The following is a 26,306-nucleotide window of genomic DNA, read 5'->3' as shown; positions in this document are numbered from 1 at the left end:
GGCCCGCGCTGGGACCCGGCCTGGGCCTGCTCCGCGCGCGTGGCGCTCGCTCGGCGGCGCAGGCCTGGCCGGCAGGTGGCGGTGCTTCCCCGGCTGCGGGGCGGCAGCGGCGGCGGCGGCGGCGGAGCGCGAGTCCCTCCCCCGGCGGCTCCCTCCCCGCCCGGCCCCTTTCTCCGCGCTCCCGCCCGCGCTGCTCGGCGCCCTACGCTCTCCCGGCCGCGGTCTCTCCCTCGCCCGCCGCCGCCCCTCGGCGACCATGGCGCCCCGGGGGCCCCCGCGCGCCCCGAAGGGCCCCGGCCCCGCCGCCCGCGCCCCGCGCCCCGGGGCCCCGCCGCCGCCGCCGCTCTCGCGGCCGCTCCTGCCGCTCCTGCCGCTCCTGCTGCTCCTGCCGCTGGCCGCCTGCGGGGCGGCGGGGCGCTCCCCCGAGCCCGGGCGCCCGGGGCCCCGCGCGCAGCTGGTCCGGGCGCCGCCGAGCCCGCTCACGGCGCGCGCGCTGCTCGGAGGCGGCGGGGACCGGCGGGCGCGCGGCGCGGGGGACGGCGCCCAGGGTCCCGCTCCCGCCCCGGGTCCCCGCGGGGCCGGCTTCCCCGCCGCGGGCCAGGGGCGCTGGGCGCGGGCGGCGCCGGTCCCCGGAGCGGCTTCGCGAGCGCAGGTCTCGCTCATCAGCACGTCGTTCGTGCTCAAGGGGGACGCGACGCACAACCAGGCGATGGTGCACTGGACGGGCGAGAACAGCAGCGTAAGTACCCCCGCGCTCTCGCGGCCGCTGCCCGGGACTCCTCGGAGCCCCCCACTTCCGGGCCGCCCTGCGGTCACCCCGGGCGTTCTTGGCGACTTGGGGACGCGAGTCACCTCGGCGGCGCCCCTACTGGCCTCTGGCCACCGGTTACTCGCGGAGAAGTCCCCAGACATGTGAGCACCGTGCCTCACCTCGGGGGACAGTCCCACAGATTTCCGGGTCCCGGAGCCCCCTCGGGGGCGCCCCACTGGCCCCCAGAGCTGTGCTTGTGCGGGAGGGTGTCTTTCGGAGGCTTCGGGGCCCTTGTCACCTTGGCGTACCTCCAGAGCCTTCAGGGTCGCCCCCAACTCGGTGTTGCACCTCCATAGTGTTCAGACTCCCCTTGGTCTGCTCAGCGCTGCGTGCTGGGAATTTTGTCTCTGGGACCCTCTCCAGCCTGGGCTACCCTGGACCTGTTGGTGGCGCCTCCACGGGCTCCAGGACCTGCCCGTCGGCTCTGCATCCAGCCCTGGGACCCTGGGTTCTGGGCCATTCCTCTCCCCCCGCTCTCCCGGATCTGCCTTCCCCTGGAGTCCTGAGCCAGGCCGCTCCGGACCCGGACCCGCGCGCAAACCCCCGGCCCCCTCCGCCTTCCACACCGCTTTGGCCTTACTCTGCCTGGAAGTTCGGTGCCTGCCCCACTCCAGCCGCTTCTTTTAGGGTCCTCGGCTCCTCCTTCCGCCAGCGTTGGGGGTCCTGCCCCGTCCTTGTGGTTTTTCCCGGGGCATGGGGATATTCTCATATTCTTCCCCTGGAGGTTGCCTCCCCCTCGCTCGCCCTAGGGCAGATGGCCGATGGTCACACTGGGGTCACCTTCTGGCACCCTAATGGCCATCTCCGGTTTGTGGAAGGGGTGGTGCAGGGAGGTGGCAGCTGTGTGCACGTGTGTTGGGGGGATCTGATTGTGTGGAGTGGAGAGAAGGAAACCTCAACCCCCTTTCATCCATCACTGTTCACTCGGGTCTCCTCCCACGGCTGATACCCCCAACTCTTCTCCCTGACCACTGCTCCCCAAAGTTCTTAGGAAGCGGCATAGGGCCAGGGCCCCTGCAAGCTTTGGGAGAGGAGGAGTAGGGATCCAGACGTCCTTGCCAGGGAGGGAAGGGGTGTGACCATGGCTGGGCAGCACTTCTGCTCAGCTTGTCTGTCTGGCCCTGCTGGGCTAGTGCAGGGGTGGGGGCTTCTGCTGGAAAAGGGAAAGGGTGGGCAGGTGAGTATGTCCCTTCTCCAGCAGACTGCAGGGGCAGCGCTGGATGGACTTGATTGGCCCAGAGCCCAGCGCTCCCTCCCCAACCAGCTGTGGGCTGTGTGGGTGCAGACGCCCAGCCCAGTCTCTGGTCTACTGTCAGTTCTGCCATCTCCAGTCAGACTAGGAGCTCAGGGTGAGGGGGCTGGGGTGGGGATGGAGTTGGCTTCCTGAACATGTGGACTAGCGGGGGGCAGTCAGGGTGCTGCCTGTGGGCACCTTAGGGAGGGTGGCAGGCTCCCCTCCCTGGAAGAGCCCTGGGGAGCACCCCATCTGCATCTTGAGAGAGGGGTCTAACCCCAGATGTGCAGCCAGGCCCAGCCCTCACCACTCCCCGGTACTGGTGAACCGTCTGTGTCTCCTGTGCCCTCAGTTGTAACTCAGGGGCTGAAAGGTGAACCAGTGACGAAAAGGGACAGGTATGCACTGAAGTCAGTTCTGTGCAGCCAGATGGCCCAAACCGAGCCGCACCCTGCCTCTCAGGCTGTAGGCCCTGCAGCTTACCCCAGCGCCTTTGTCATGTCAGCTTCATGGTGGGTCTGAAAGAGGGGAAGGGGGAGCCGGCGGGTGGAGGCCAGCTCCTTCAGGACCCGCTGACACCCAGGCCATCCACCCCATTCTGGGCACAGAGGCTTAGGGCCCTGCGTTCCCTGCCGGAAGGGGCTCGGGCCAGGGGGGCTGGGGAACGGGGGTGGGGGAGCTTCGGAGGAGCCCATCTGCCCGTGCTCCCTGGGTCAGTGGCTGGGTCCAGTGAGTCTTTGTGCCTGGCGGACTCGTATCCTGGCTACTGGCAGGTGATGCCGGGAGTGGGAGGGAGTGGGAGGGTGCTGGCTTCTCTTTAGTAGGGAAGGGAGTCCAGACCTGAGAGGAGCTGTGAGGGAGCGTCTCTCCTCTGGACACCGGGAAGTGCGGGGACTGGATCACGCAGGGAAGGTGGGGCACAGCCTGGCACTTAGCAGACACTCAGGGGTGGAGGCCAGCAGACGTCATTACTGTCCCCTGAGTGTCCTTATCCGTGGGGTGAAGAGAAGGCAGGCAGTGTGGACATGCCGACCCAGGCACCCGGCCTGAATGTTTGCCAATCCTGCCTTCCTTCCCCCACCCTCCTGTCCTTGGGAATGGCGAGCTGAGGGGGCTGAAGTTCTATCCAGAAAAGCAGATGGGCCTTTGGCTTGGGGAGTGGGGGATGCCTGGCACTTCACCTTGCCTGGGGAGAAAGAAGAGGAGTAAAAGCTGTAGCCAAGTGCAAAGTAAAAACATTTTCTGAATTGTTACGTTTTCAGTGTGCAGTGCACACATGCCATTAATAGGCACACGGAGTGTCTTAGAAATGGGCTTTGCTCCCTCTGTTCTCTGCTGGCAGCCACAGGGCCAAAGATTTTAGCTGGGATTCTGTGCGTGGTTTCATCTCCCCTTGAAAGCTCCATCTTTGAAAGCTGCATCCAGAAAGAAATTAACTTGAGGCAAAATTGCTGCTTAAAGTCTTTTAAAATTTTTATTTCACTCAATTTGCCCAGGTGAGGAGACCTGAGCACCTTTGGGCTGCAGATGTAGTCAGCATGTACGGAGGTGTGTGCTTTACTGTGTCAGGTGTTTTTCAAAATAAGAAAACCGTTTGATGAGAGGAATAGACTTTTTAGGATGGTATTTTAGAGCCTCCGTGAAAAGGAGTTGCAGAGTGCAAGCGACAAGCCCCTGTTGCTGCAGCGTGGGGAACATATGTGCGTTTTCCTTCCAACGGCTTGATGTCTTCCTGCTCCCATGGAGACATGGAAGGGGACTTGCTTGGAAGTTCAAACACTGCCTCTGAGTCTGACGTTTAGCTACAGGAACACATCGTTATGTGTGAAATTAATGTCTCATTGCAACCAACTGGCATTAGCGTTGCTGGGTGCAGAGCGAGTTGTGACAGAGGCAGCAGTTTGTGTCCCCTGAGTGGCCCTCAGAGGCAGAGGTGTGATTGGGCGGGGATGACTTCACGGACCTTCCAGAGCGTTGGTCTCTGTGTCCAGGCTCACGGTTTCGTGTTTCCCCACGTGGTAGCCCCATCCCGATTTTTCCTTCTCTGGGAAACCAGGCTCCTGGTACAGTTAAGTGCGACTCACCTGCACGCCTTCCCTCCTGGTGCCTGAACTTCGGCTTTGATGCCTCAGTTGACTTGAATGCGAGCCTGCAACCAGGCCCAGTTTGGTCCCTGTTCATCAGTAGATCAGCTCCTCTCTCCCTTCCCCCCTCCCCCCATTTTCCACACCTGTGTCTACAGGGGTGTCAGGGGAGTTGTATGCAGAGAGAATTCTGAGCCCATTATCTACTTTCTCTGCTCCGTGATCTTGAGGAACCTGATATTTGCGTGTATTTTATGTCCAGAGAGCCGGAGCTCCAAACCAGAAGTAGTAAGGTGTGAATTGGGTCATGGCACCTGCCAGATGTCACATTTCTTGAGGGCAGGTGTACTAGTTGGCCAGGGGACAGAATTGTATTCCTCCCAGTCTGGAGGCTGGAAGGCTGGTCCTCTGAGCCTCTCCTTGGCTTGCAGACGGGCCGTCCCCCCCCGTGTCCTCATGTGGTTATCCCTCTGTGTGTCTGTCCCAACCTTCTCTTCTTAAAAGGACACTGGTCTTACCGGATCAGGGCCCACCCGCGTGGTCTCTTTTTACCTTTATCATCTCTTTTAAGGCCCCATTTCCAAGACAGTCATATTCCCAGTGACTGGGGTGAGTACTGCAGCAAAGGAGGTTTTGGGGGGACAGAAGCTGATCATGGCTGGGAGTGGGTCCCAGCTACCTGTGTGTTCTCTGGGTTTCACACAGCAGAGCTCAGAGTAGTCCAGCGGGGAGAGCGTTAGGATACAAGGGGTGCACGCCGTCTTTTCCTGTGGGGAAATCAGGGATGACTGTGCAGGAGAAGTGGTATCAGGGTGGGCCTAAGGAAAGAATAGGGAGAGCCTGTGTGAGATGGAAAGAACGTCCCAGAGGGCAGGAAGGGCCTGGGCACGGTCTGTGAGGCAGGAATTCAAAGGTGCCTGTGTGCTGGTATGAAGGGACAGCAAATGCACTGTCTATAGAGAGACATCAGAGGAAGGGTTTGGAAAAAACAGGTCAAAGGCAGCTCCTAATGGATGCCCAGCACGAGGCTGGGAGCCTGCCTGCAGTGTGGTGGTGGTTACCGGCACATCAGCTTCAGAGCCTGCCTGCCAGGGTTTGTGTCTGGGTCCTGCTCCTTTCTGGTTCCAAGATCCTGGGTGGAAGAAATGAACATTATGGGCCTCAGTGTCTTAGAGCTGGGGACGTGAAGGTCATAGGTTAGCTGTGTAGGTGTCACAGATAACCCACATAGTGCTTAGAGAAGCCCTGGCCCACAGCGAGAGCTGCTAAATGATGTCAGGGTGCGGTCTGAGTTTCCGAAGGCATGCGGGAGGCGGTGTGCAGTGGGGCCGCAGAGGGGCCACTGGACAGGGGCTCAGAGAGGAGGCTGCTGGGACGGGGAGGCCCGGCCCTGGGGGGTGGGGGCGGGTACAGTGAGTGGGTCTGAGAGGTCTCCTGGGGGGGGGTATGTGCATGTGGCCCCCCCGCCCTGCGGGCTTCTCTCTTGCCTGGAGCCACTCCAGCCTCACAGCCCACGGCCAGCCTCCAGCATTCAGGCACCAGCAAGGCCTTTTCATAAAGGTTCTTGAGTGAACAGGTTGAAGTCCAGCGCCAAAGCTGACGCATAGCCTTGCACCCGATGGCTGCGATGTCATGATACCAGTACCGTTCTACTCTTAGGAGCTTGGTGTCTCCAGGGTACAGGGTTGTAGGTTTAAATCTGCTGAACCTTCCGTGCGATATTTTGGAATCCCAGCATTCTGGGGTAAGGACTAGACTGGAGAGAGAGGTCTGACGCATGGGCAGCAGAGCTGTGGCTGCTTGGGACCTACGTGGTGGGCACCTGCCCAGTCAAAGTGCTTCTCGGTCTTGGCAGCCTTCACCAAGGGCACGCAGCAGACCAAGGTCACGGACATGGAGACCAGTGCTGAGTACCTGTCATATCTGCTGTCGGGAAGCTGGCTGTGCAAGCCCACTAGGGACCCTGAGCCTGGTGGCTGGGCCAGGAACGATGAGAAGGTGAGGAGGCCTCTGTTGTGGGACAGGTGGTGGTAAACACGACATGAGTGGCTGGGCAGGATTTGGGCATACAAGTCAGCAGTGTCATACTTAGGGAGCACCTGCCCTGTGCCCAGGGTGACCCGGGGTCTTCTGCATCCTCCCTGTGCTGGGAGAGCCCCAGGGGAGACAAGGCTTCCTATTAGCACTCAGATTAGCTGCTTTCTACTTTCTAGAGGATCTGTTGGGGGCTTGGAAACAGTGATAAGCAAAATCGGACATGGCCCCTGTCCTGGTGAGATGTTTGGTCTGGACAGGGGTTCATCACAGGGAGCCCTGGTGTGGTGAGAACCTGCGCTGGGGAGGTCAGGAGGACTTTCTGGAGGAGGTGGCCATGAAGAGACTCAGCCTCACCTGGGCTGAAGAGGTTGGGATGTGAGGGTATTAAGGCCCAGGGAGGGGGCACTAGTGAGCAGCAAGGGCATGTCTGTCGGTCAGAAGCCTGACTCGGGGGTGTGCAACAGCCCCGTCCAGAACATACCCGAACACGGGGCACAAATCAGCCACTTTATTAAAGTAAAAGTAATTTAATTTGTAGTTGCAGGAGGCACCCTGGGAGCATTTTAAAGAGGTCATAAATTAACTTCATCGTGTGCACACCCTGCAGATGAGAATGTGGCCCAGTGCTCGCAGAGCCCTTCTAAAAGAGCTGCCGTTATTTTACATTTTTGATTGTTATTTGTCAGAGGCAGGCAGGCTAAGACTTTAGAGCATGACACAGGCGAGTATGGACTTGGCATGACTGGCAAAGAAGCTGGGAGAACGCCGAGTATCCCGACGCCGTCTCCAGTGTAGGGTGGCTCTGATGGGGCTTGTGACTTGCCTTCTGTCTGGGGCCCCCTTCATTTCTTTTCTCACCCTCGGGAGAGCGAGTTGTTCTCCATGCTTACTGACGGCCCCTCACCGCGCCCCTCTGCCTGCCCAGCTGGCCAGGCGGCTCTAGGGAGTGTGGGGTGATGAACTGGGTGGCAGTTCTGCTCTTGGCCGCCTTCTCCCAGGTTGGGAAGCCCAGGGAGCAGGGGAACCTGGGCTCTCGGGGTGGGCACGGCAAGGCCCCCCTTCCTCAGAGTCGGGGAAGGCATGCGTGTGGGTCTGCTCACGGCCTGCTTTGCTGTGGGAGGCCTTTGAAAGCGTCATCCTGGGTATGAGCTTGGATTCTGTGCATAGAATAAACGCCACGAGCAGGGGGCTGCTCAGGTGTCCCCCAGGCGTGAATGCTGGCCGGCAGCTGTGTTCTCCGAGACCTGTGAATCCCACGGCTCTGGGGGTGAGGGCGCTGGGGACTGGCTCCCCTGCCCGCCTCCCCGTAGCAGGCACCCGCAAGCGCTGGTAAGGCGGGCACTGATCGCGGCGACTTGGCAGCCTCCTCAGGACCAGTGAGGGACACACAGCCCACCGAGGGCAGCAGCAGAATCGTTGCTGCATGAGTCCTGTGGTTTGGGGACACTCCACAGGGCACGCGTCCTGCTCGTCATCTTCATCTCGATTAGGTTCCATTTGTCGTTCAAAAAATTTAATAAGGATACTTGAATGTGAGCTCATAGGAGAATTGAAGAAGAAAACTTAAAACTCCAATGTTCTTTTGAGGTAGAAAAGTTCCTTCTTTTGCATTTCTCCAGAAATCGGTTACTGTATTTGCATAGAAAATTACAATCATTTAATTAGTTTCTCCTCACACCAGCTCAAAGATCTTAAAATAACAGCGCTGTCCTTCCTTAGTAATTTTCTTGCAAAAGCAGATAATTTCCTGCAATGTGGAGCTTGCCTCGACTCCAGCAGGGCTCATCCTTTGCACAGGCGCCATTTCCTGATGCTCAGAGATAAATTAAGTTCAAATTAAAGTGAGGAAAGAGCCAGGCTGAGTGTGGCTGCTTCTATTCAGATCAGCTTTGATTCAGAAAGGGTTCTTTGTGAGGTTTCTGTTCCGTGCATGTTTCTGAAGTGTCAGAAGTAGAGCTAGCATCTCCCAGACCTCAGCTGGGGAGACGGCATTCAGCAGTTAGGGTCACCTCCACGCCTCTGCTGCTGATGTCACTCCGCATCCTGTGCAGTTTGTCATCCCTCACCCAGAGCTCCTGATCGGTAATAGTAAAGTCAGGCATCTCGGCCCCCTTTGTGTGCCCGTTGCTGCGGGCTTCTCTCTTGCCTGGAGCCCCCACGGTTATTATATTCACTTTCCAGACGAGACAAGTGAGGCTCAGAGCAGTGGGGGAACTCTCACAACATCACACAGCTCGTCAGGGTTCTAGGCGTGAGCTGCATTCCTTCACTCTTGAGCCCAAGCACTTTCTTATTTAGTGCAAGAAGTACTTCTATTCTTTTTCTTTATTATTATTTTTTAATTGTGGTAAGTACAAATAGCATACAGTTTATCATCTTGACCGTCGTTAAGTGTCCAGCTCATGGTATTACGTGCATTCATGTCATACAGCCATCACCACCATCCATCTCCAGAACTTGGTCATGTTTTCAAATGGAAACCCAGACTCTAGAAACCGCCCTCTACTTTGTGTCTCTGTAGATTTGACTATTCTAGGGACCTCATATAATTGTACAGTGTTTGTCTTTTTGTGACCGGCTTCTTTAATTTAGCATAATGTCCTCAAGTTTCATCCTTGTGGCCTGTGCCAGAATTTCCTTTCTTTTTAAGATTGAAAAATATTCCATGGCATGGAGAGACCACATTTTTTTATCCATTCTTCCGTCCATGGACACATGGGCCACTTCCCCCTCTTGGCTGTTGTGAACACTGCAGCTGTGAACAGGGTGTGCAAGTATCTGTTCAAGCTCCTGTTTCCAGTTCTTCTGGGTGTGTACCCAGATGTGGGATTGCTGGATCATACGGTAACTCGATTCTTATGTTTTGATAGAGCCTGTGGTCTTAGCTACAGCAGACATTACTCTTGTGCCAGCCTTGAGTTTGGGCTGCTTGCCAGCTCATTGCGCAGTTGTGATCCCCAGAAACGTCTGCCGCCCTGGGATGTCGGAGGAGAAACTCTCTCAGCATTAGAGATAAGGACGCTGTGGCGAGAGCTGTAGTGGGAATCGCTTTTGTTCTGTTGTCTTCTGACAACCCTGGATTCTGCCCGAGGTGCCCCAAGGGAGGGGGCTGTTGTCTGGAGCCCAGGGCATCCAGATCTGTCGGGGGTGGAAGGGGGGTGGTCAGCTGGCTGGTCCGCTGCCTGACCAAGGGTGGGAGGAGCCAGTGGGCCTGGCAGGTGCAGTCCTGAGTTGCCGCCTCTCCTGAGGTTCGAGGTTTGTGTCTTCAGCAAGCACACTTCACTTCCTCCCTGCTTTTAGGCGTTTTTCCCTACTGTCTTCCTCACTGGCTGTTTAAGTAATTCAGTTTTCACTCTGTAAAAATAAAGCACTCAATGAAAAAGCCTATGTTTTTCCCAATTTATTCCAATCAATACCGCTTAAGCTCATCCATGCTTATTTTCTGATTTATCTTGTGACTGTTGAGTGGGGCTTCTGGGTGTTAGTTTGATTCCTGCAGAAGTTCTTGGTCTGCGATTTGAGGCGGTGCTGTATGCCTTGCTTAGCGGCAGGCACTGCGGGCTGCCCCGGCTGCACACGGAGGGCTCCCCCGGCTAGGCAAAGGGGTGCTTAGCCCTCTGTGCCATAGACTTCCCCACCCCTAGTCCAGAGAAGCCCGTGGAACTTTGTCAGAATGTAGTTTATATAATAAGCATAGAATAAAATATATAGGATTAAAAGGAAACCTATTTTATGGCAATAGAGTTATCAAAATATTAAAACAAATTTCTTTGGTACTGTGTCATCAGGCTATAGCAGCAGGCAGAGATTCAGTGTATAGAAATAACACTAATGTGAGGCTGGCCATGGCTCCTGGGAAAAGGTGGGACAGCCAGCCCCCAGTGGGAATGATTTCTCCCCTTCTCCATCCCATATCCCCAGCCCCTGCTTCTGGGGTCCTTTCTCCCCTAGGCCCCCCTCCCTCCTGGGCCCCCACAGGACCCTAAGGGTACTGCCTTTGGGAGGGTGGGTTTTGTGTGTGTCTGTTCTCTGCTGTCCCCCAGGGCCTGGTGCTCACTAGATGGTCAGTCAACATTTGGCCACTTATCGAAAAGCAGGACAGGAGGAGATCATTGCCTGAGGGCTGCCAAGGCTCAGAGCCCAGCCCACTTCCTTGTCTGCGGAAGATCTGGGGAAGTCCGGGGCCCTGCTGTCAGTCACACTGCTGACACGGGGATGGAGTGGGGCCCCCCGTCCGGACCTGTGCTCTTCAGAGCACTAATTAGCCCCCGTCCTTGTGTAGACAGGGCCACGCTGCCTTCTCTGCAGACACAAGAGCTGCGGGAGAGATACAGAGGCCCGCCCCCAGATGAGAGGGGGCTGAGGGGACAGCCGTCCGGAAGCTTCCGACTCACGCTGTAGCTCTGCCGCCAGGGTTCTGTCGGCCTGGGCCTCGGTGTCCTCATCCCTAAAGCGGCTGACGGGACTACCCCTGCCCCCGAGGGACAGAAGAAGTGGCAGAGGTGCATGTGGCCCAGGCTGACGACAGCTTGGCGTGGCTCAGTCCCTGAGGCCTGGAGGCCATCTCAGCAGTGAGCTGGCACAATCCCAGGGATGCTCTGCTCAGAACCAATCAGAATCTGCCCCCTTTAGGGAAATTGTATGTAGCTACATTTTCTTCCCATTTCCTGAGTAGTTTGCTAAACTAAAGCAAAGCCCAGCAGTATTTCATGAAACATTTGGCTCTGCAAGTCTACTTTTAAAGAAAGTATTTCTCGCTGACGTCTGGTTTTCACAAGTTTCCTGATATGAATTATTGCCTGGAATGTTCACCTCTTAAGATCAAGTCAGACTTTCTTTCCATCTCGCCCGAGGCCAAGGTTGCAAGGAAAGCGGAAACCTGTGGCCTTGCAGGGCTGGTCTAGCAGGAGGGAAAGGGACCCTGGGCCGCACCTCAGCAAGGCCCCAAAGCACGGAGGGGAGCCCTGCGCACTGAGATGGCCCTGGCTGCTTCACCCCCTGGGGTGGAGGGAGGAGGCCTGGCCGGTTTGGTGCCACCTTGACCTCTGAGCTGGCAGAGGGGTGAGGCCGGGGGCCATCCACGTGGCATGGTGGGGAAGGAAGGAACTTGCCCTCAGTTCCCTTGCCAGGCGAGTGTCCCACTTTCCCGAGCATTTCCAGACAGCCTCCCGGTAGACAGTGTCTGCTGAGAAGTCTGGAGAGTTTTGCCAGGGCAGGGCCTTGGTGTGGAGGGGGGGGAGCTGCAGGCAGGGCTGGGCTTCTGCCTTGTACCCCTCTTCCTTCTTCTGTGGACACGTGTCCTGAGTCCCCTCCCCTGTGCCAGGCTTTGATCTGGGCTCACTGCGCACAGGGCAGCAGAAGCCCTCGCCCACACGGCTCTCAGCCATATGGGGAGCTGGAGGCCGGCAGCAGGCAGGGGGTGACAGCAGCTGGAGGGGGGCAGTGCAGAGGCTCTGGGAATGGCAGGATTTCATCACGTGAAATCCACAGGTCCTCACCCTGGGGTGAGAAGGCTTTCTGGCTTCTGGGCCGAGCCCACCCACCCTGCTCACCTCATCCCAGGCAGCCAAGCCCCTGGGCAGCCTCCCATTTCAGCCCCGCCAGCAGAGGCCGACCAGCCTGTCTGCAGGAAGCCCCAGCCCCTCCACCCGTGCTGACACGGGCAGCTGTCCTTTGACTTGGGCAGGAGCCTCCCCTGCTATGTGCTGCTGGCAGAGCCCGTGCTTGCACTGCTCTCTGTGAGCCCCTGAGGCCCACGAGCCAGGCTCACTGTGGCCAGTTTTAGGGTGAGAGGCGGGGGCTCTGCCCCTCCAGCCTGAGTCCCGGGCCCTGCAGCACCGGGGCTGGGCCTGATCTCGCGTTGTGTCCCCGTCAGGGTGCCTGGAGCTCTTGTGGGGCCGCATCTCCTGTCTCCCTGCTCACTGGCGCCCTCTCTCGAGGTCCGCAGGTGAGCCCGGCGGTGCCCCAGTCTGCTGTCTTGGTAGTCCGGACAGGCCTCCGGGAGCCCGCCGGCCCTGGCTGGCAGGAGCAGAGTGTGGAGGGCGTCTCCTTCTGTGTCTCCTTCCGTCCCCCAAAGCAGCCCGGCCCTGCCACCCCATGGCCCCTGCGTGCTCCCAACCATGCTCACCGCCCCCCACTGACGTCCCTTCTGCTCTGTCGCCTCTTGGCTGTGTGTGCACCGACCAGCCGCTAACCTGGAGGAACTCCCGTCTTTCCGGTCCTCCCGGGGGTAATGAGGCTGACCCCGGCCTTGCTCTGGACTGAAGGTCCACGCACGCGAAGGCCTCGGCTCCGGGCTGGGCGGTTAGCTGCTCCTCAGGGTCCCCCTCCCCACACCCGCCATGCTGCCCTGCCCTCAGGGGTGTGTTCCCTCACCCTGGACCTTGCCAACCTCCGTCTCTGGGGCCAACTCCTTCCTCTGCTCTGGGCCCAGCTGGCCCTTCCTGGGGTGTTCTCTGGGTGGGAGGCCTGGGGGGGCCATGTGGAGCGTCGGGCCAGATGCCCCCTCTCTGTAAGAAGCCTCTGAGCCCCCCACTACAGGAAGGGAGCCTGCCAGAAGGTCAGAGTGGGGCCGGCTTGTGGCTGCTCTTGGCTGAAGCGGATGGTCTCCTGGGACGTGCTGGGCCAGCTCAGCCCTGGGCGGGCGCATGTGTAGAGAGGTGGGAGGCAGAGCTCCCTGACTGGCGCTGAGCCTCTGCCCGGCCGCTGTGCAGGCGCTGGTCCCAGGGTTCGGGATCATTTCCAGACTGGTGTTTGCTGTCCTGATCTCACCCCTGTTGGGCCTTTGGGTCTTATTTCCAGCAATCAGAGGAGCGCAGAAGGCCAGGATGACCCTATTCATCAAGGAGTCCTGGAGATTTTGCTGATGACTATGGGGGTTTGGTGGGAATTTGAGTTTGCCCCGGAGGGCAGTTCACAGAGATTTTGGAGATAGCTGATTTGTTCATCTGACAGTTGTGGAGAGCCTGCTGCAGGCCAGACCTCCCCTCCCAGGTGAAGGCCGCAGGGGGCCCAGAGGGAGCGCTGTCCCTGGACTGAGGGGCAGACAGTGATGGGGATCTGAGGGCAGGAGCGGGTGCGGGGGACACTGTGCAGGGACGCACCGGTGGAGGGCCTCTAACAGCAAGGGCCCGAGTGGGCCTGTGGCCAGGAGGGGGTCCGGATGAGGATGGCTTTTCCTAGAGGCCTGGAGGTGACCTTGGCAGTGGGGTGTAGGGCTGGGGCAGGACACGCTCAGGGAAAGTGCCCAGGTTGGCCCGTCATCCACATGCGTCCTGCTCTGGACCTGGATGGGGTGCCTGGGGTGGTGGCTTTGCTGCACGTAGCTGCCTGCCCTCTCCCAGGGAAGTCCCCCTGTAAAATGGGCTCCCCAGGGCCCACGTCATCACACACTATGGATGTTAGTTGAAACAATTCAAGTACATGCTGGTCACCAAGCCTCGTGCCCAGTATACCAGCAACTCTTATTCCGCGAAGGGGCCCAGAGGTCCCCTACCTCCTGACCTCATTAGATGCCCCTGATCCTGCAGTGAGAGAGGCCATTTTGGGGAGAGGGAGTAGGTGGTACCCTCAGGGCTCTTCCAGGAGCTCCTAATGCCCCCCAGAATGCCCAGAAGTTTATAGCAGGGCTGTGTCAAGGCCACAAACTCACTCGTGCAAGAAAGCTCACGTCTGCAATTTTTTCTTGTATCAGTGAATTCTGACTTGGAGTCCCCGTCCTGCTGTTGGGAGCAACATTGCCCCTGAGCCTCCCTTGTGGAGAAATGTGGGAAAGCTTCCTGGAGATGGTGAGGGGCCAGGGACAGTGGGGAGGGAGGGCAAAGCCCTGAGTTGTGGTGCAACTCAGTGAGTTTGCGGGTGAGTCTGGGAGCAGGGCCGGAACCTAGAAGGGTGGGTCCATGGGCGGGGCCAGGCAGTGATGCCGGGTCAGTCCGCCCCCAAACATCTGTTACAGCATCTTTTTCAAGGCTTGGACCGTCCGCCTGAGCTTCCACCAAGTGCTAACCTGTCCTACAAGGGCCTCAAGAAGGAAGTGGGTGCGTGTGGGCCAGCGGCTAAAACTCTCTTGGCAAATCCTTAATCCCTTTTATTCTCATTCCACCTGGATGAAAAAGCGATGGCAGTTTTTTTTATAGCTGTGCAAGTAGATAATGGATGATGCCTGTTTCTGCATAATTCTCTCAGGAACATTCTGTGGCTTGTTTGTGTAAATCCCCTTCTGCGGCCTGAATCTGTGGCCGCCCTGCCTGGGATTCCCGTCCCCTCAGTGGGGGGTAGAATTCTTGTGGGAGAGGAAGGGCCCAGGTGTGCGGGGTCCCAGGGGTGATGCCTCTCAGGCTTTACCTCTGGGAAGCTGACCCCAATCACACAGCCCTCTGGGTTGTCCTACCCCTACTGAATGGTGTCATCCAGGCCACAGGGTCCCACCTGGCTGTGTTCTGGCCCATTGGTTAGATTTTCCAGGTTAGGTCTTAGGTTATTTGAGGGTGGGGTGCATGTTCCCATTTCCTGTCTTTCCCATAACTCTCAGAATGCTCAGCACAGAGGGGCTTTGTTAAACAGGATTCTTGGTTATAAGTCACAGAAACCTGGTTCCAACTAGCTTAAGTGAAAAAGTAGAAGCATAGGCGCACAGATCTGGGAAGGCCAGGGTGTTGACTTCAGGCATGGCTCGCTCCAGGGCCCCCAGTGTTGACGCCAGGCTTGGCCCCCAGTCTGTCTCTGTCTCTGGCCTGCACTTCTCCAGGTGTTGGCCCTCTTTTCTGACCCACCTGGGTCACGGCTCCTTGAGAACCTGAGGCCAAACAACACTGCTGTCTGCCAGTGCTGGCCCGCGGAAGCCCAGAACCTACAGCCAGCAGCCTGCGTGCTCACATGCCCGCCCTGAACCCATCATGTTCTGAGGGCCACAGTGCTGATCTCCAGGCCAGGCCCCTGTGTCCAACCCTGGACTCACACAGACCAAGACTATGAGAGTGGCTTTCGTGGGACCCTACAGAAGGCGGCGTGGGGATTTGGACAAGGCCCGAGCAGCAACCTTGTGTCTCTGCCGGCTTTGCTGTCAGAGGGTCCCCCTCTCGCACTGGGAGAACCCCCACAGCAGTCAGATGACACCCACCCCTGCCCCCAGTGCCCTGGGCTCCCGGTGGGCTTGCCTCGGGGCTGTGTGACTTCCACTGGAATGGCGGCAGAGCCATCCCCCCCACCGTGAGCAGGGTCAAACCAGCGCCCCCTCCTGTCTGCTTCTTATGGTTTGCTCATCATGAAGCGCCAGACCTGGCTGGCCAGGGCCACTTGGCTCTGCTTGGGGCCATGTCCACGTCCACACAGCTCATGCATAAAGGAGGCCCCTGGCGTGTGGTGCCCATTGAACCTCCCCGTGGCCTGTGACCCTGCTCTGCAGGAGGCCCGTGCTGTCCTGTGGGCAGCACGCCCCGTGGCTTCACTGAGGCAAGAGCAGCAGGTGGAGCTTTGCAGTGACAGGTTGTGGGGTGAAGCATAGGGAGGTGGACGCCACCCAGCGAGGGCGAGTGTCTCCTGGGACACCCGAGGCTTTGTGGCTGGACATGGACCTCAGGATGTCCCGGACAGGGCTGGAGGCAGCCCTGCCAGATGGTGGCAGGCTGAGGGCGGTCAGGGAGACGGTGCAGTGACTGAGCTTGGTGGGCCTTGCCTGGAGACAGACCTCTGAGGTCTTGCTCATTTCGTGGGGACTTGAGTCTTTTAGTGCCTTTGGGTGCACCACCAATACCTCAGCCCAAAGAAGTCAAGAGCCACTGAGTTAAATCAGGGAGTGTGGGTGTTGCAAGGGGCCTTAGAGCCTGGTGGTCTCGTGTTACAGATGAGAAAACAGGCCTGGGAGGCAGAGTCGTTTGGACAGGGTGCAGAGGCAGCGGGGCAGGGTCCAGTCCCGGCCTCAGACCAGGGCCCTTTCCCGGTGGAGACCCCGAGGCTGGGCCACGGCCCTGGGGGGAGGCTCGCATGCCCGAGCCAACACTGGGTGCAGCCCCTAGGAATTGGGGTGGTGGGAACAGCCTTCCCAGGGCTTTCATGTCACCTGCCCCTGAGCAGTGATGTCCCCTGCAGCGGGCAAGCTTCCCTGTGCCAGGAAGTCGGCTCTGAGTCTTTGTTTTGGTGCCTCCAGCCTCCAGCCCTGGGTGTCTGGCAGGAGTCGCAGGAGAAAGTGAGTCACAGATGGGTCTCCTCTTCTCTTCCAAGGAGGAAACCGGCCTCTGTTCACAGCTCCTGCTGCCGAAAGGAGAACTGTTGAGTGGGAAGGCTCTCCGGGTGGATTCATTCAGCAGCACCACATGGGCACCTACTGTGTGCGGGATGGTGGCCAAGGAGGGCCCCAGGATAGACTCGCAGGGTCTCAGAGTTTCCAGGGCACTTGGAGGTCACAGCTGGGATCCCTCTGGCAATGGGAGGCTCACCCCCTTCCTGAGACAGCACATTCCAGGCTGTCTGTGCTGAGGGCTGAGGTCAGCATTGAGCTGAGGTTGTGGTAAGAAGACAAGCAAGCAGGCCAGGTTGTCCGGGTGGATGTGAAGGATGTCCTTGCTGGTGGGGGTCTGAGCTGCACATCTGTTCTGCTCATGAACTTCAGCATGGCTGAACTGAGCATGGCCGGGTGGCCCAGCTGGCAAGCGTTTGATGGCGAACACTAGAAAGCAGAGGTGAGGGGAAGCTCAGCTTGCCTTGGGCTTGTGATGGTGAGCATGAGGGTGGGTCACCCGGCGGGAGCCACCCAGCCCAGGACTGGCCCACCTGTACCCGGCGCTGGTGGGCAGAGGGGTGGGGTCTATGGCTGGGGCCTTTTACTAGAGGCTGCTTCTCCCTGTGTTAACTCCCGGGGCTGCTCTAACAGCTCCCCGGGAGCTTGGCGGAGAGCGCCACAGATTGTTCTCACAGCTCCGGAGGCCAGAAGGCCCAGGTCAGCGTCACCGGGCTAGTGTCGAGGGGCGGGCAGGCTGGCTCCGCCTGGAGGTCCAGCGAGGGTATGTGTCCTGGCCTCTCCGGCTCCTGGAGGCGCTCCTTGGCTCACGGCCCCTCCTCGCAGCACTCCCACCTCAGCCTCTCCTTTTGTGCCCCCCTTCTGACTCTGCCCGCGGTCCTTGGTGGTCAGATCGCGGGTCACCCGGGTTCCGCCTCCTCTCGCACGGCCTTGCCTGCGGTGATCTCCCTCTGGAGGCCTCCTTCCAAAAGGACCCCGGTGGTGACAGCGGGCCCACCAGATAATTCAGGAGACCTCCCCATCCCAAGATCCCCAAGCACCACTGAAGATTCCCTTACAAGGTGTCATATGGGCATCTCTGGGGGCTACCAGCCTGCCATGCGCTCTTCTCACCAGCCACCCTGGCCTTTGGGCTGCAGCTCTGACCAACTGTTTCAGGTCCCTCTCTCCCCTTCTCTCGCTGGCCTTTGCACGTGTGACCACCTTTTCTGGCCTGGAACTTTCCAGCCTGGCCCTCCCTGCCATGCACCCACCACAGCCCACGCTGGAGGTGATAGTCTCCTGCCTGCCCCCTTCCCAGGGCACTCTGCCCCCCGTTGGGGCCTGAGGACTGGCAGCCTTACTTGTGCCATGGCCTTAAGGTTTCTGGAAAGGACAGGTGAATGCAAGCATCCATACTGGACTTGCAGATAAGTGAAAGTTATTTTTAAAGCAAATTTAACCAATTTGCCTGACACACGGCCTCTCGGCCCATCCTTCTGTCTGTAGACCTGCTTGGGGGTCCCATGGGCAGGCAGGTGGCCACAGGAGTCTCTGTCTGCATGCTTTACATGAGACGAAGGTTTTTCATCCACTTGGAGGCAAAATTCAGCCCCCCCCTTTGAACAGTGTCACATCAGCAAGTATTCAGTGAGCGTCTAGGAAGGGAAGAAGGTGGTTTCCTGGGGGAAGTGGGGTTGGCAGGGGCTCAGACTTCTGTGTCCAGAACAAAAAGTGTCCAAGGCCTGTGGCTTCTGCTCGCACGTGATGTATTATTTAGTTGCAGGTGGGGGTGTGTAACAGAGATGTGTAAGTGAAGGAGAAGGAACAGCACACAGCGGTTAGACACTGAGCAGGAAGAGCAGCTATGAGGAAGGCCGGTCGGGCCGCCAGGTTCTGCCTGCGGGAGCCTCGGGGACACAGGCAGGGCTCGGGGGCTCATGGTCTCGCTCGGATGCCAGTTGTTTTAGGATGGTGAGGGTTGAGGGATTTGGCGATTATGGTTGAGGGCCCCAGAGAAGGGACACCTGAGCTGAGTGTGGGTCCTGGTGCACAGGGCCCCAGACCCGCCTCTCCCCCTGGTTAGCTAAGGGATGGGGACAGGTCATCACACCTCATGCTGGCCTGGCTCCCCGTGTGCAAGTGAGTAGATGGCCAGTGTGGCCTGAGCCACTGGATCAGCCAGAGCCAGGGGGCCTCCCAGAAGCAGAGGTCCGTCTTTAGAGGTCTGTGAGCCATCCTGCTTGGCCGAAGTAGAAGGTCGGATTGAACAATTAAGGAAATCCCAGTACGGAGAGTTGGCACCCCTAATCGCTCTCGGCTAGCTTGCCCCCCGTTCTGCCAAGCCTCACCTCCTATTTGAGCTCCGTAAGTGGATTCTAATAGCTTTCTTCTCCACCACTCAGAGAATGGCCTCAGTAGCCAAAAGGGAAATTAGTTTCAGGTGGAAGCCTATTTTTACTGTGGTGGAGCCCAAACTGTTAATTACCTAGAAATCACATGAGGATTTTTACCCTGGAAAAGTTTTTTTTCTTGGGTTCAACTTTTCACAGATATTAATTATAGATACCAGCTTTAGCCCACTGAAATAATTCCTCTCTCAAGAGATTAAAGACTTTTAAAATGCTGTGCCTTGTTAAACATAATGCATATTCTTTTTCTTTATCTCTGCTCAGTGTATGGGATGGAAATATGAGATTGGGGAATTTAAAAATGACTTGATACCTTTTCCATATTTAACTAAAGGTTGATTTCATACTCTGTGTGTGCTTTCAAATCTGAAGACAGCAGGAATTTGATGATAAAGATCAGGAAGGCAACCTTTTAATGTTGTGAGTATTAATCCCAGTGGTAATAGTGTGGCTGTAGGATGGATACACCCGCCCGTGTTCATGCCCAGGAAGCACCATCGTGGGCCTTCCTGGTGCACTTTGGAAAGAATGCAGACTCTCTGTCCAGCCTCCACTCCCCTGCCAGCCACGCCTCGCCCCGTCTCCCTGCTCTCTGCCCTGGCTCTGCCTTCCCCTGCTCTTTCAGCCTCTGGACTGTGCCGGGCCGCTCCTGCCTCAGGGTCTGTGCCCAGAACCCCCCTCGGCCTGGAGTGCGTGCCGGGTCCCCTCTCCCTGGAGCCCCCCTCAGCCAAGCCTCCCCGGCTTGCTGTCCTTGAATGTGCCCTTCTCTTCTCCACCGGCACCTCTCGCTTGTTTTCTTAATTATATTATACGATTTGTCTTCGGCTTATCTTTCTGCCTTCTTACTCTTCGTGTGTGTGTGTGTCTCTATCAGAAATAGGAGCTTCCTGAAGGCAGGATCAGTGGCGGACTCCCAGGCCACGGTGTCTGAGGTGTCAGGTGGGACGGCCAGGTGCTGAAGCCCCACAGATCTGGGGCTCTCTGACTCGGTTCTAGGTTATCTGCTGCCTGGTGCCCACCCCCGGGAGCCTGGGTTAATTGGTCCATGCTGAGGCCCCGGCACCAGCATGGTTCTAATCTGGAGCCACGTTTGAGAACCACTGTCATGGGCAGGACTTTGGAGGGAATTCGGGAGGCCCCGTAGGTGGGCTGGACCCCAATGTGGAGGCAGGAGCCACCCCATGCTCAGCAGCTGCACCGTCCCTGGCCCCGCGTAGGGCACCACGCTGTGCTCACACTGATACCCCCATGTGTAGGTAAAGGTGCGTTGGGCTCTTTTGATATAAGGCATCAGCGACACAAGGAACGGACTTCAGAATGAGTTCTGCCAACCAGAGTCGGGCACAGAGGCCCCCCGAGTGGCGGGCTTGGCGCTGGGCTGGGCTGAGGCTGCAGGTTCCGAGGCCCGCGTCTTCACGCCCGGCTTGGTTGCGCCTCTGGTGTGGGAGGCAGCCGTGCAGTGATGGAGAGCCAGCTCGGTGCTCCGGGTTCGCCCAGCTCCCGAGCAGACACCGAGGCTTGGGGACAGTAGGTGATCAGGCCGTGCTCTTCAGTGTGTGGCATGGATTGGTCATGGTGTCCCCAGCTGCCATTGGAGGGTGTGGTGCTGGAAAGAGGGGCTTGTCTGACTAGTGTCTGTGCACTAATACCCACTTCAAGCCTTGGCGAAGGAGGACTGCAGGAAACGACTGGGGAAAGGAAGCGACTGCAGAGAGGAGGAAGAGGCCGGGTTTCTGAATCCCTAAATCCAAGCAGGGCCCTGGGCATGTCCCAGGCAGGCCCAGACTTTGGTGTCCCTTCCAAGTGATATTCTGGAAATAATCTGTTCAGCGATTTTGATGGGTGGGAGTGATCCAGTCCTGGAGTGGGGCTGCCGTCTGGCTGGGAGGGAGTGGAGTCCCCCTTTCTGTCCACTGGCCCCTCTTTCCAGGGCTGTTCCTTCCTGCAGTGGGGTGGCCTCCCTGGCTGGGCCTGGGCTCCTTCCCCAGCGCACACATGGTCACTGTGCAGTGGGAGTGATTTGAGGGGTGAGCTGGCGTGAAATTCTCAGCAAACTGTTTCAGCACACTGCACATCTAATTTCTTTTATGTTTCCAAGTTGCTATAGAAAGTAAATGATTAATTAAGCAGCACCTACGCAGTTTTTTAAAAACGGAATGATTTTTCAAAACAAAGTAATGCCCCCATGATTTGTCAGAGAGAGGGGAGAAGGCTTTAATAAGCAGAATGCTGTTCATAAATCATAATTACTTACGTGGGCAAAAGCGTCAGCTCCGTGGAGGCGCCCAGTTAAACCTCCCACCGCATCGACTTTGCCGTCCACACTTACCAGAGCTGCCACAGCCCCGGGGTTGACCAGTTGTCCCCGAGGTTTCATGGACAAATATTGTCACCTTTCTTGTTGTGTGTTTTTCTTTGAGCTGCTGAACTTTGAGGAATTATTCCCACACTTCGGTGTGGATCAGGCTTTCCTGGGGGAACGTGTTATAAAGAAGGGGGCTGGAGCCTGCCTGAGATGTTGTGGGGGGCAAACTCTTGACGGCTGGAACGTAGACAAGAGTACGTGAGAGTCCGAGGGTTCAAAGCTGAGGGGTCCCCCGGGGGATGGAGGGAATATGCAGCGCGGTGTCCCTTCTACCCGCCGTGGGCACGGCCTCTGGCTGCCGCTGGTCGCTGCTTCTGCACGTGGGGGGGGCTGTGCGGCCTCGGCCTGCGCCTGGTAGAGACCACTCCTTCGGGAAGTGCGGCCGCCCAGGGTGTTTTCCTGGGACCTCAGAGCAGCTGCGGGTACCTCATGCACCCTGCTCCCCAGCCCCATGTCTTTGCCGAAGTTTTATTGAAAGATTAAAAAAAAAATACAGAATCTTTGCTTAATTAAAGCTTTTATTGCTTGCACAGCTGAAACTTCAAACTGTTTTCTTGGGTGTTTTGAAGTTTTCCAAGCATTGGTCAGTGGGGCAGCCTGGCTTGACTCAGGAGTGACGTGTATCTCAGGAGTCATTTGACGGTCAGCGCCTGGTTAGCCAGTGTCCTCGCCACTGGGGATGCCGGCCATCCACCGGGGCCCTGGGGACACGTGATCCTGTGCGGCCTGCCCTACATGCCGGGCTCCTCTGCTGGCTCGGAGTCCTGGGAGGACTGTGGTTCTGAGGGACCCCTGTGTGCGTCCCTGGCTTTCACAGGTAACTAAACTCAACTGGACAGTTGGTAAGGGGTGGGTGGGTAGTTGTTGGGCATGAACACAGGCACCCTTGCCCCTTCCTCCTACCTGTGTGCCTGCAGCAAGGGTGGAAGTGGGTGGGGGAAGGTGGGCAGGGAGGCAGTGGTGGGCTGGCGTGGCCTGTGCTTCCGTGTCTGACTCCAAGTATGACCAGAGACAGCACAAGCTCTTTAGCTGCAGGCTTCTGCCGCACATACTTGCTGGAGTGAAGGCCGGGATCTTCCGAGAAGGGGCTCCACACATGGAACAGAGAGCGAGAGCCTTCCCTCGGCCACGCTGTGCAGGAGGCCCCTGTAGTGGCCAGGAGTATGGTGTCCGCAGGTGGGGGGTTGGGGAGGGGCCAATCTGGGCTGCTGCAGGGGCTGGGGTGCGGGCCCAGGGAAGGAGGCGGGCCCGGGCTCCAGGTGTGATGGGGTGGCCTGTGGAGCTGGGGGCTCCCCCCCGTGTCCTCACCAGTGGACAGTTGCTGTGCTAGGGTTTCCATGAAAGAACTCATTCAGCCCTCACAACAATCCTGTGAGGCAGGTGCTTCTTTCACCCCATTTGCAAATGGAAAGCCGTGGCCCAGAAGAGTTAAGTGACACGCATTAGATCACATAGCTCAGTGGCTGCCCCTGGGACTTGAACCTGGCTCCTCACTTTTGAGTGTGTGTTACTAAGCAGCGTGTGGAGTGGGTAGCTTCTCTGGGCCTCAGTTTTTTCACCTGTTCAATGGGATCACTGATAGCTACCAGGCACAGAGTAGGATATCAATGGCTCTTTGATGCTGTTATTATTAATTGTATCAGCAAATTAACAGCGAGTGTGGCTGCCACAGAGCCGGGCCCTCCCAGGCACCACCCACAGGAGGCCGATGCAGATGCCCCTGCTGGGAGGCTGGAAGCCCCGAGAAGCTTGGCTCTGGTCGGGTGGTCTGGTTGCCTTTCAGGGCTCAGCCCCAGGGTGGCCCCAGGAGTTTGGCTCAGCAAGTCGAAGGTGGTCAGTTTTTTCCTCTGGATCTACTTCCTCCAGCCTATTCCTCTTCGAGTGTGAAGGCAAATGCACCATTAAGGCACCAAACAGAGAGTGTGGAATCACTTTTGAATAAGTTGTGATGAGTGGGAGACGGGGCTGCGGTGGCCGATCTGGGAGGCTGCACCGGTGCACAGGCAGCTGGCTTTTCTGGTTTTAAAAACCTTGCCTTTGGGTCTTTTTCTTCAGTCAGCTTTGTCTGCCTGCACCTTGTGATCATGGTGGTCCGTGGCTGGGAGAGGCAGAAGCATGGGGTCAGGAGGGGCTGGAGGGCACCCCCTGTGTCCCCCCTTCACTTTCAGGACAGTCCTGAGGCTGTGATCCTGTCCCACCAGCTCGCTGGGGGCCGGACGGGCTGCTCTGAGGGCCCCGCGTTTCACTGTGTGTTGTCTTCCTCAATGGCATTTTGTCTCAAGCAAGACATTTGTCATCTTTGCTTTGCTGTTTTCTCTAAAGAAAGGTAAACAGACCAGTCTTCCCTCCACCATATGAGGAGCAATGTATGAATGTTATGGTCCATAAAATGCTTCGAAGATGGGGAGGGAGGGAGGGAGGAGAGAGGGAGAATATGATCCATTATACGAAATATGTTGGCAGACTCCTGCTCACCCTTCAAAACCCTAGGGAGGTATTGCCTCCTCTGTGAAGCCTTTCCCGATCCCCTTGGAGAGAGTTCCTCATGCTGGTTGCTGGCACTGGTTTGCAGCACACACAGGTCCTCACTGGTGGGCCTTTATCACGGTTCCTTGACCTCTGTGTCTAGCCCGCTGGACTGGGCGCTCTGGACAGCGGGGACCAAGGCCTCCTCATCTTTGTGCGCTGCACACGTGGCCCTGCTCTTGGCTGAGAAGGGGCTGCAGTCAGCCTGTTGAAGTGAAAGGAGCCCCAACAGCAGCATCTGGCTGCCCTCGGGGTATGGCAGGAGTGGTGGCCGCCTCATCCTCTTGAACCCCAGCTCTGCCTCCCCTCCCGTAGTTGTTTGGAGTGGGGGGCCCAGCCAGCCTGGAGCTTGCTGGGGGCCCATGCGTGTGCTGGGTCTAGTCCTGGGCACCTCTGTGGTCCAGGAACAGTGTGGTGGCCCTGGCCTGAGCTCTGTCATGAGGTTGGGTTGCAGCCAGTCGGGAGCTGGGGCTGGGCCCTGGGGACCACCCAGTGCCTCTCCTGTCCTGCGCTGTCAGGGCTTCTCCACGTGTTTTCTGCCTGTGGACCTGTTTGAGCTCCCTCCCAGCGTGGTGGCCTCCAAGCAGCGGCTCTGCTTGTGCGGTGGTCCTGGGCCCCAGCATGGGGCTCCTGCAGAGGGGTTGGGGCTCCGTGGCCTTCCGCCATGCAGCCTCAGAGGCCAGGGAGCGTCATTCCCACTGCCGACCTGTCAGAAGCCTGTCCAGGTTCCGGGGAGGGAATGTAGGTCGCTCCTCTCAGTGGGAGCACAGTCAAAGAATCTGGGGCTGTATTTTAAAAGCATCGTGGTGAAAAATCATTGCAGTGGCAGGTCTGGATCCCTAAAAGCAACCTCTGCAGCCCAGGGCCTCTGATTCTTGGGTAACGGCTCCATTGGGTGGGCGGGTCGGAAGCTGCATTGCCCCTGTTTATGGAACATGCGTGGCTGTAGGCACCGTGTGCACAGACTGTCTCCACTCCTCAGCCCCGGGAGGTGGGCAGCATTCACCTCTTTACAGCCGAGGCCTGGGAGGCCACGGGGACGAGATTGCAAAGCCCAAGGAGAAAAGTCTGGATTTGAACTGGGTCTGTCTGACCCCAGGCCTGGCCTTGCTCAGCTCCCATGTGTCCCTTCGGCAGAGCGTCCAGGGTAGGAGGTGATGGAGCTGGGTTGAATGCAGCGCGCTCCCCATAGCACAGGCCAGTGCTGAACCGTTCATTGGCAGGTTCAGTGTGATGCCTGTGGACCCCAGCAGAGGAAGTGTACTGTGGATTTATGCCTAACAGGTGGGGGGTACAGGGCTGTGGTTCTGCAGGCTGACAGCCTGCTGGATGCCATGCAAGCTAAAGAAAAGTTGGGCCTTTCCCCTGAGACCCACTAATCCAGACTGCCACCTGTCCCTGTTTTCAAAGGCCACCTCCTGCCCAGAGGCACAGCTTAGGGTAAGACATGGCAGCTCTACAGTGGGAGGGAGTCTTGCCAGCAAAGGTTCACGGCCAGGTCCTGCTCAGTTTCCTGGGAGGTGCGGGGGAGGGTCTCCGTTGCTCCACATCTTTGAGGAGGCGCAGGAAGGACCAGGGCCTGGGCTTTGCCTGCTTTCGTCTCCGTATTGCCAAGATTCCAAGCATCCTCGTGGCTCGCAGGCCTGGTCGCTGACTCTTGGGGCTGTAGCTGAGGGGGACACATCCATGGCGCATGCTGGGGTATGTGTGCCCTCACATTTCACACCACAACCCACCTGGCCGTGGGTTTGCCTGTGGGACATCCTTTCTGCTTTCTGGGCACAGGGTTGAGGTTTGTCCTGCTCAGATCCCCTCCTCCCAGAACGGCCCTGTTTTCTTCTGCATGTACCCTGTTTCCTCTCTCCAGAATGTGCCCTCCCTCCCTTAATTCCCACAAAGCAAAATCCTTCCCACCCTGCAATGCCATGATCCCTAAAGATTCCCATAGTCAGCTGCCAAGGGCCACCCACTCTGAAGTTTCTGAGCACCAAAGTTTTAGGCGGCCCCCAGGACTCAGAAACAAAAGGGTCTTGAGGCATCCGTTCTCTTACCTTGTCCAGGTGGACCTAGAACCTTTCCAGAAACAGAGCTGCCATCTTGTTAGGATTGGCCTTCCTTCCCAGATAAAATGCCCATGAAGGTGGCCACCGCCTCCCAGCTTTGATGTCTGGAAGTTCCTCTTCTGGTGGCTTGTCCAGAATCCCTCCTTGTCACGATCTAAACCAAATCTTACTTGGCTTATCCTCAGGGCACCGAGGGCAGCCACTGTTCGCATAAGGGCTGAGAAATGGACTAAGAGCCTTGGCCAAGTCCGTGGGTGTTCGAGTTACATGATGTTGTCACGGCCAAGTCTGTGACAGCTCAGAGCAGGAACAGTGCCATCATGCTCATGTAGGAAGGAAACAAGGACACCTGGTTCATCCACCCTTCCATTCACCCAGCCATCCACCCATCTGCCCATCCATCCACCCATCCATCCATCTGGCCATCGTCCATCCACCCACCCATCCATCCATCCACCCATCCACCTACCCACCCATCCATCCATCCGCCCACCCATCCATCCACCCATCTGCCCACCCAGCCACCCACCCATCTGCCCATCCATCCACCCATCCATCCATC

The 26,306-nt window shown here is 58.0% G+C and overlaps 1 protein-coding gene across 2 annotated transcripts in view; it reads left to right on the top strand.

Moving 5' to 3' along the window:
- The first annotated feature begins 203 nt into the window (after positions 1-203).
- Positions 204-26,306, top strand: part of SORCS2 (sortilin related VPS10 domain containing receptor 2) — a 438,806-nt gene continuing 412,703 nt past the window's right edge. The window contains exon 1 of one of the 2 annotated variants that reach the window (XM_036992835.2): positions 204-739. In XM_036992835.2, the coding sequence (XP_036848730.2) occupies positions 257-739 (483 nt within the window). In that variant the 5' untranslated portion in view covers positions 204-256. The remainder of the gene's footprint in view (positions 740-26,306) is intronic. The other variant, XM_036992840.2, reaches the window with a different exon arrangement.

Source organism: Manis javanica, chromosome 5 (genome assembly GCF_040802235.1).
Source record: "Manis javanica isolate MJ-LG chromosome 5, MJ_LKY, whole genome shotgun sequence".
In the NCBI taxonomy this organism is placed as follows: Eukaryota; Metazoa; Chordata; class Mammalia; order Pholidota; family Manidae; genus Manis; species Manis javanica.
Note: the sequence above shows the minus strand (reverse complement) of the source record. Positions and strands in the feature narration are given on the sequence as shown.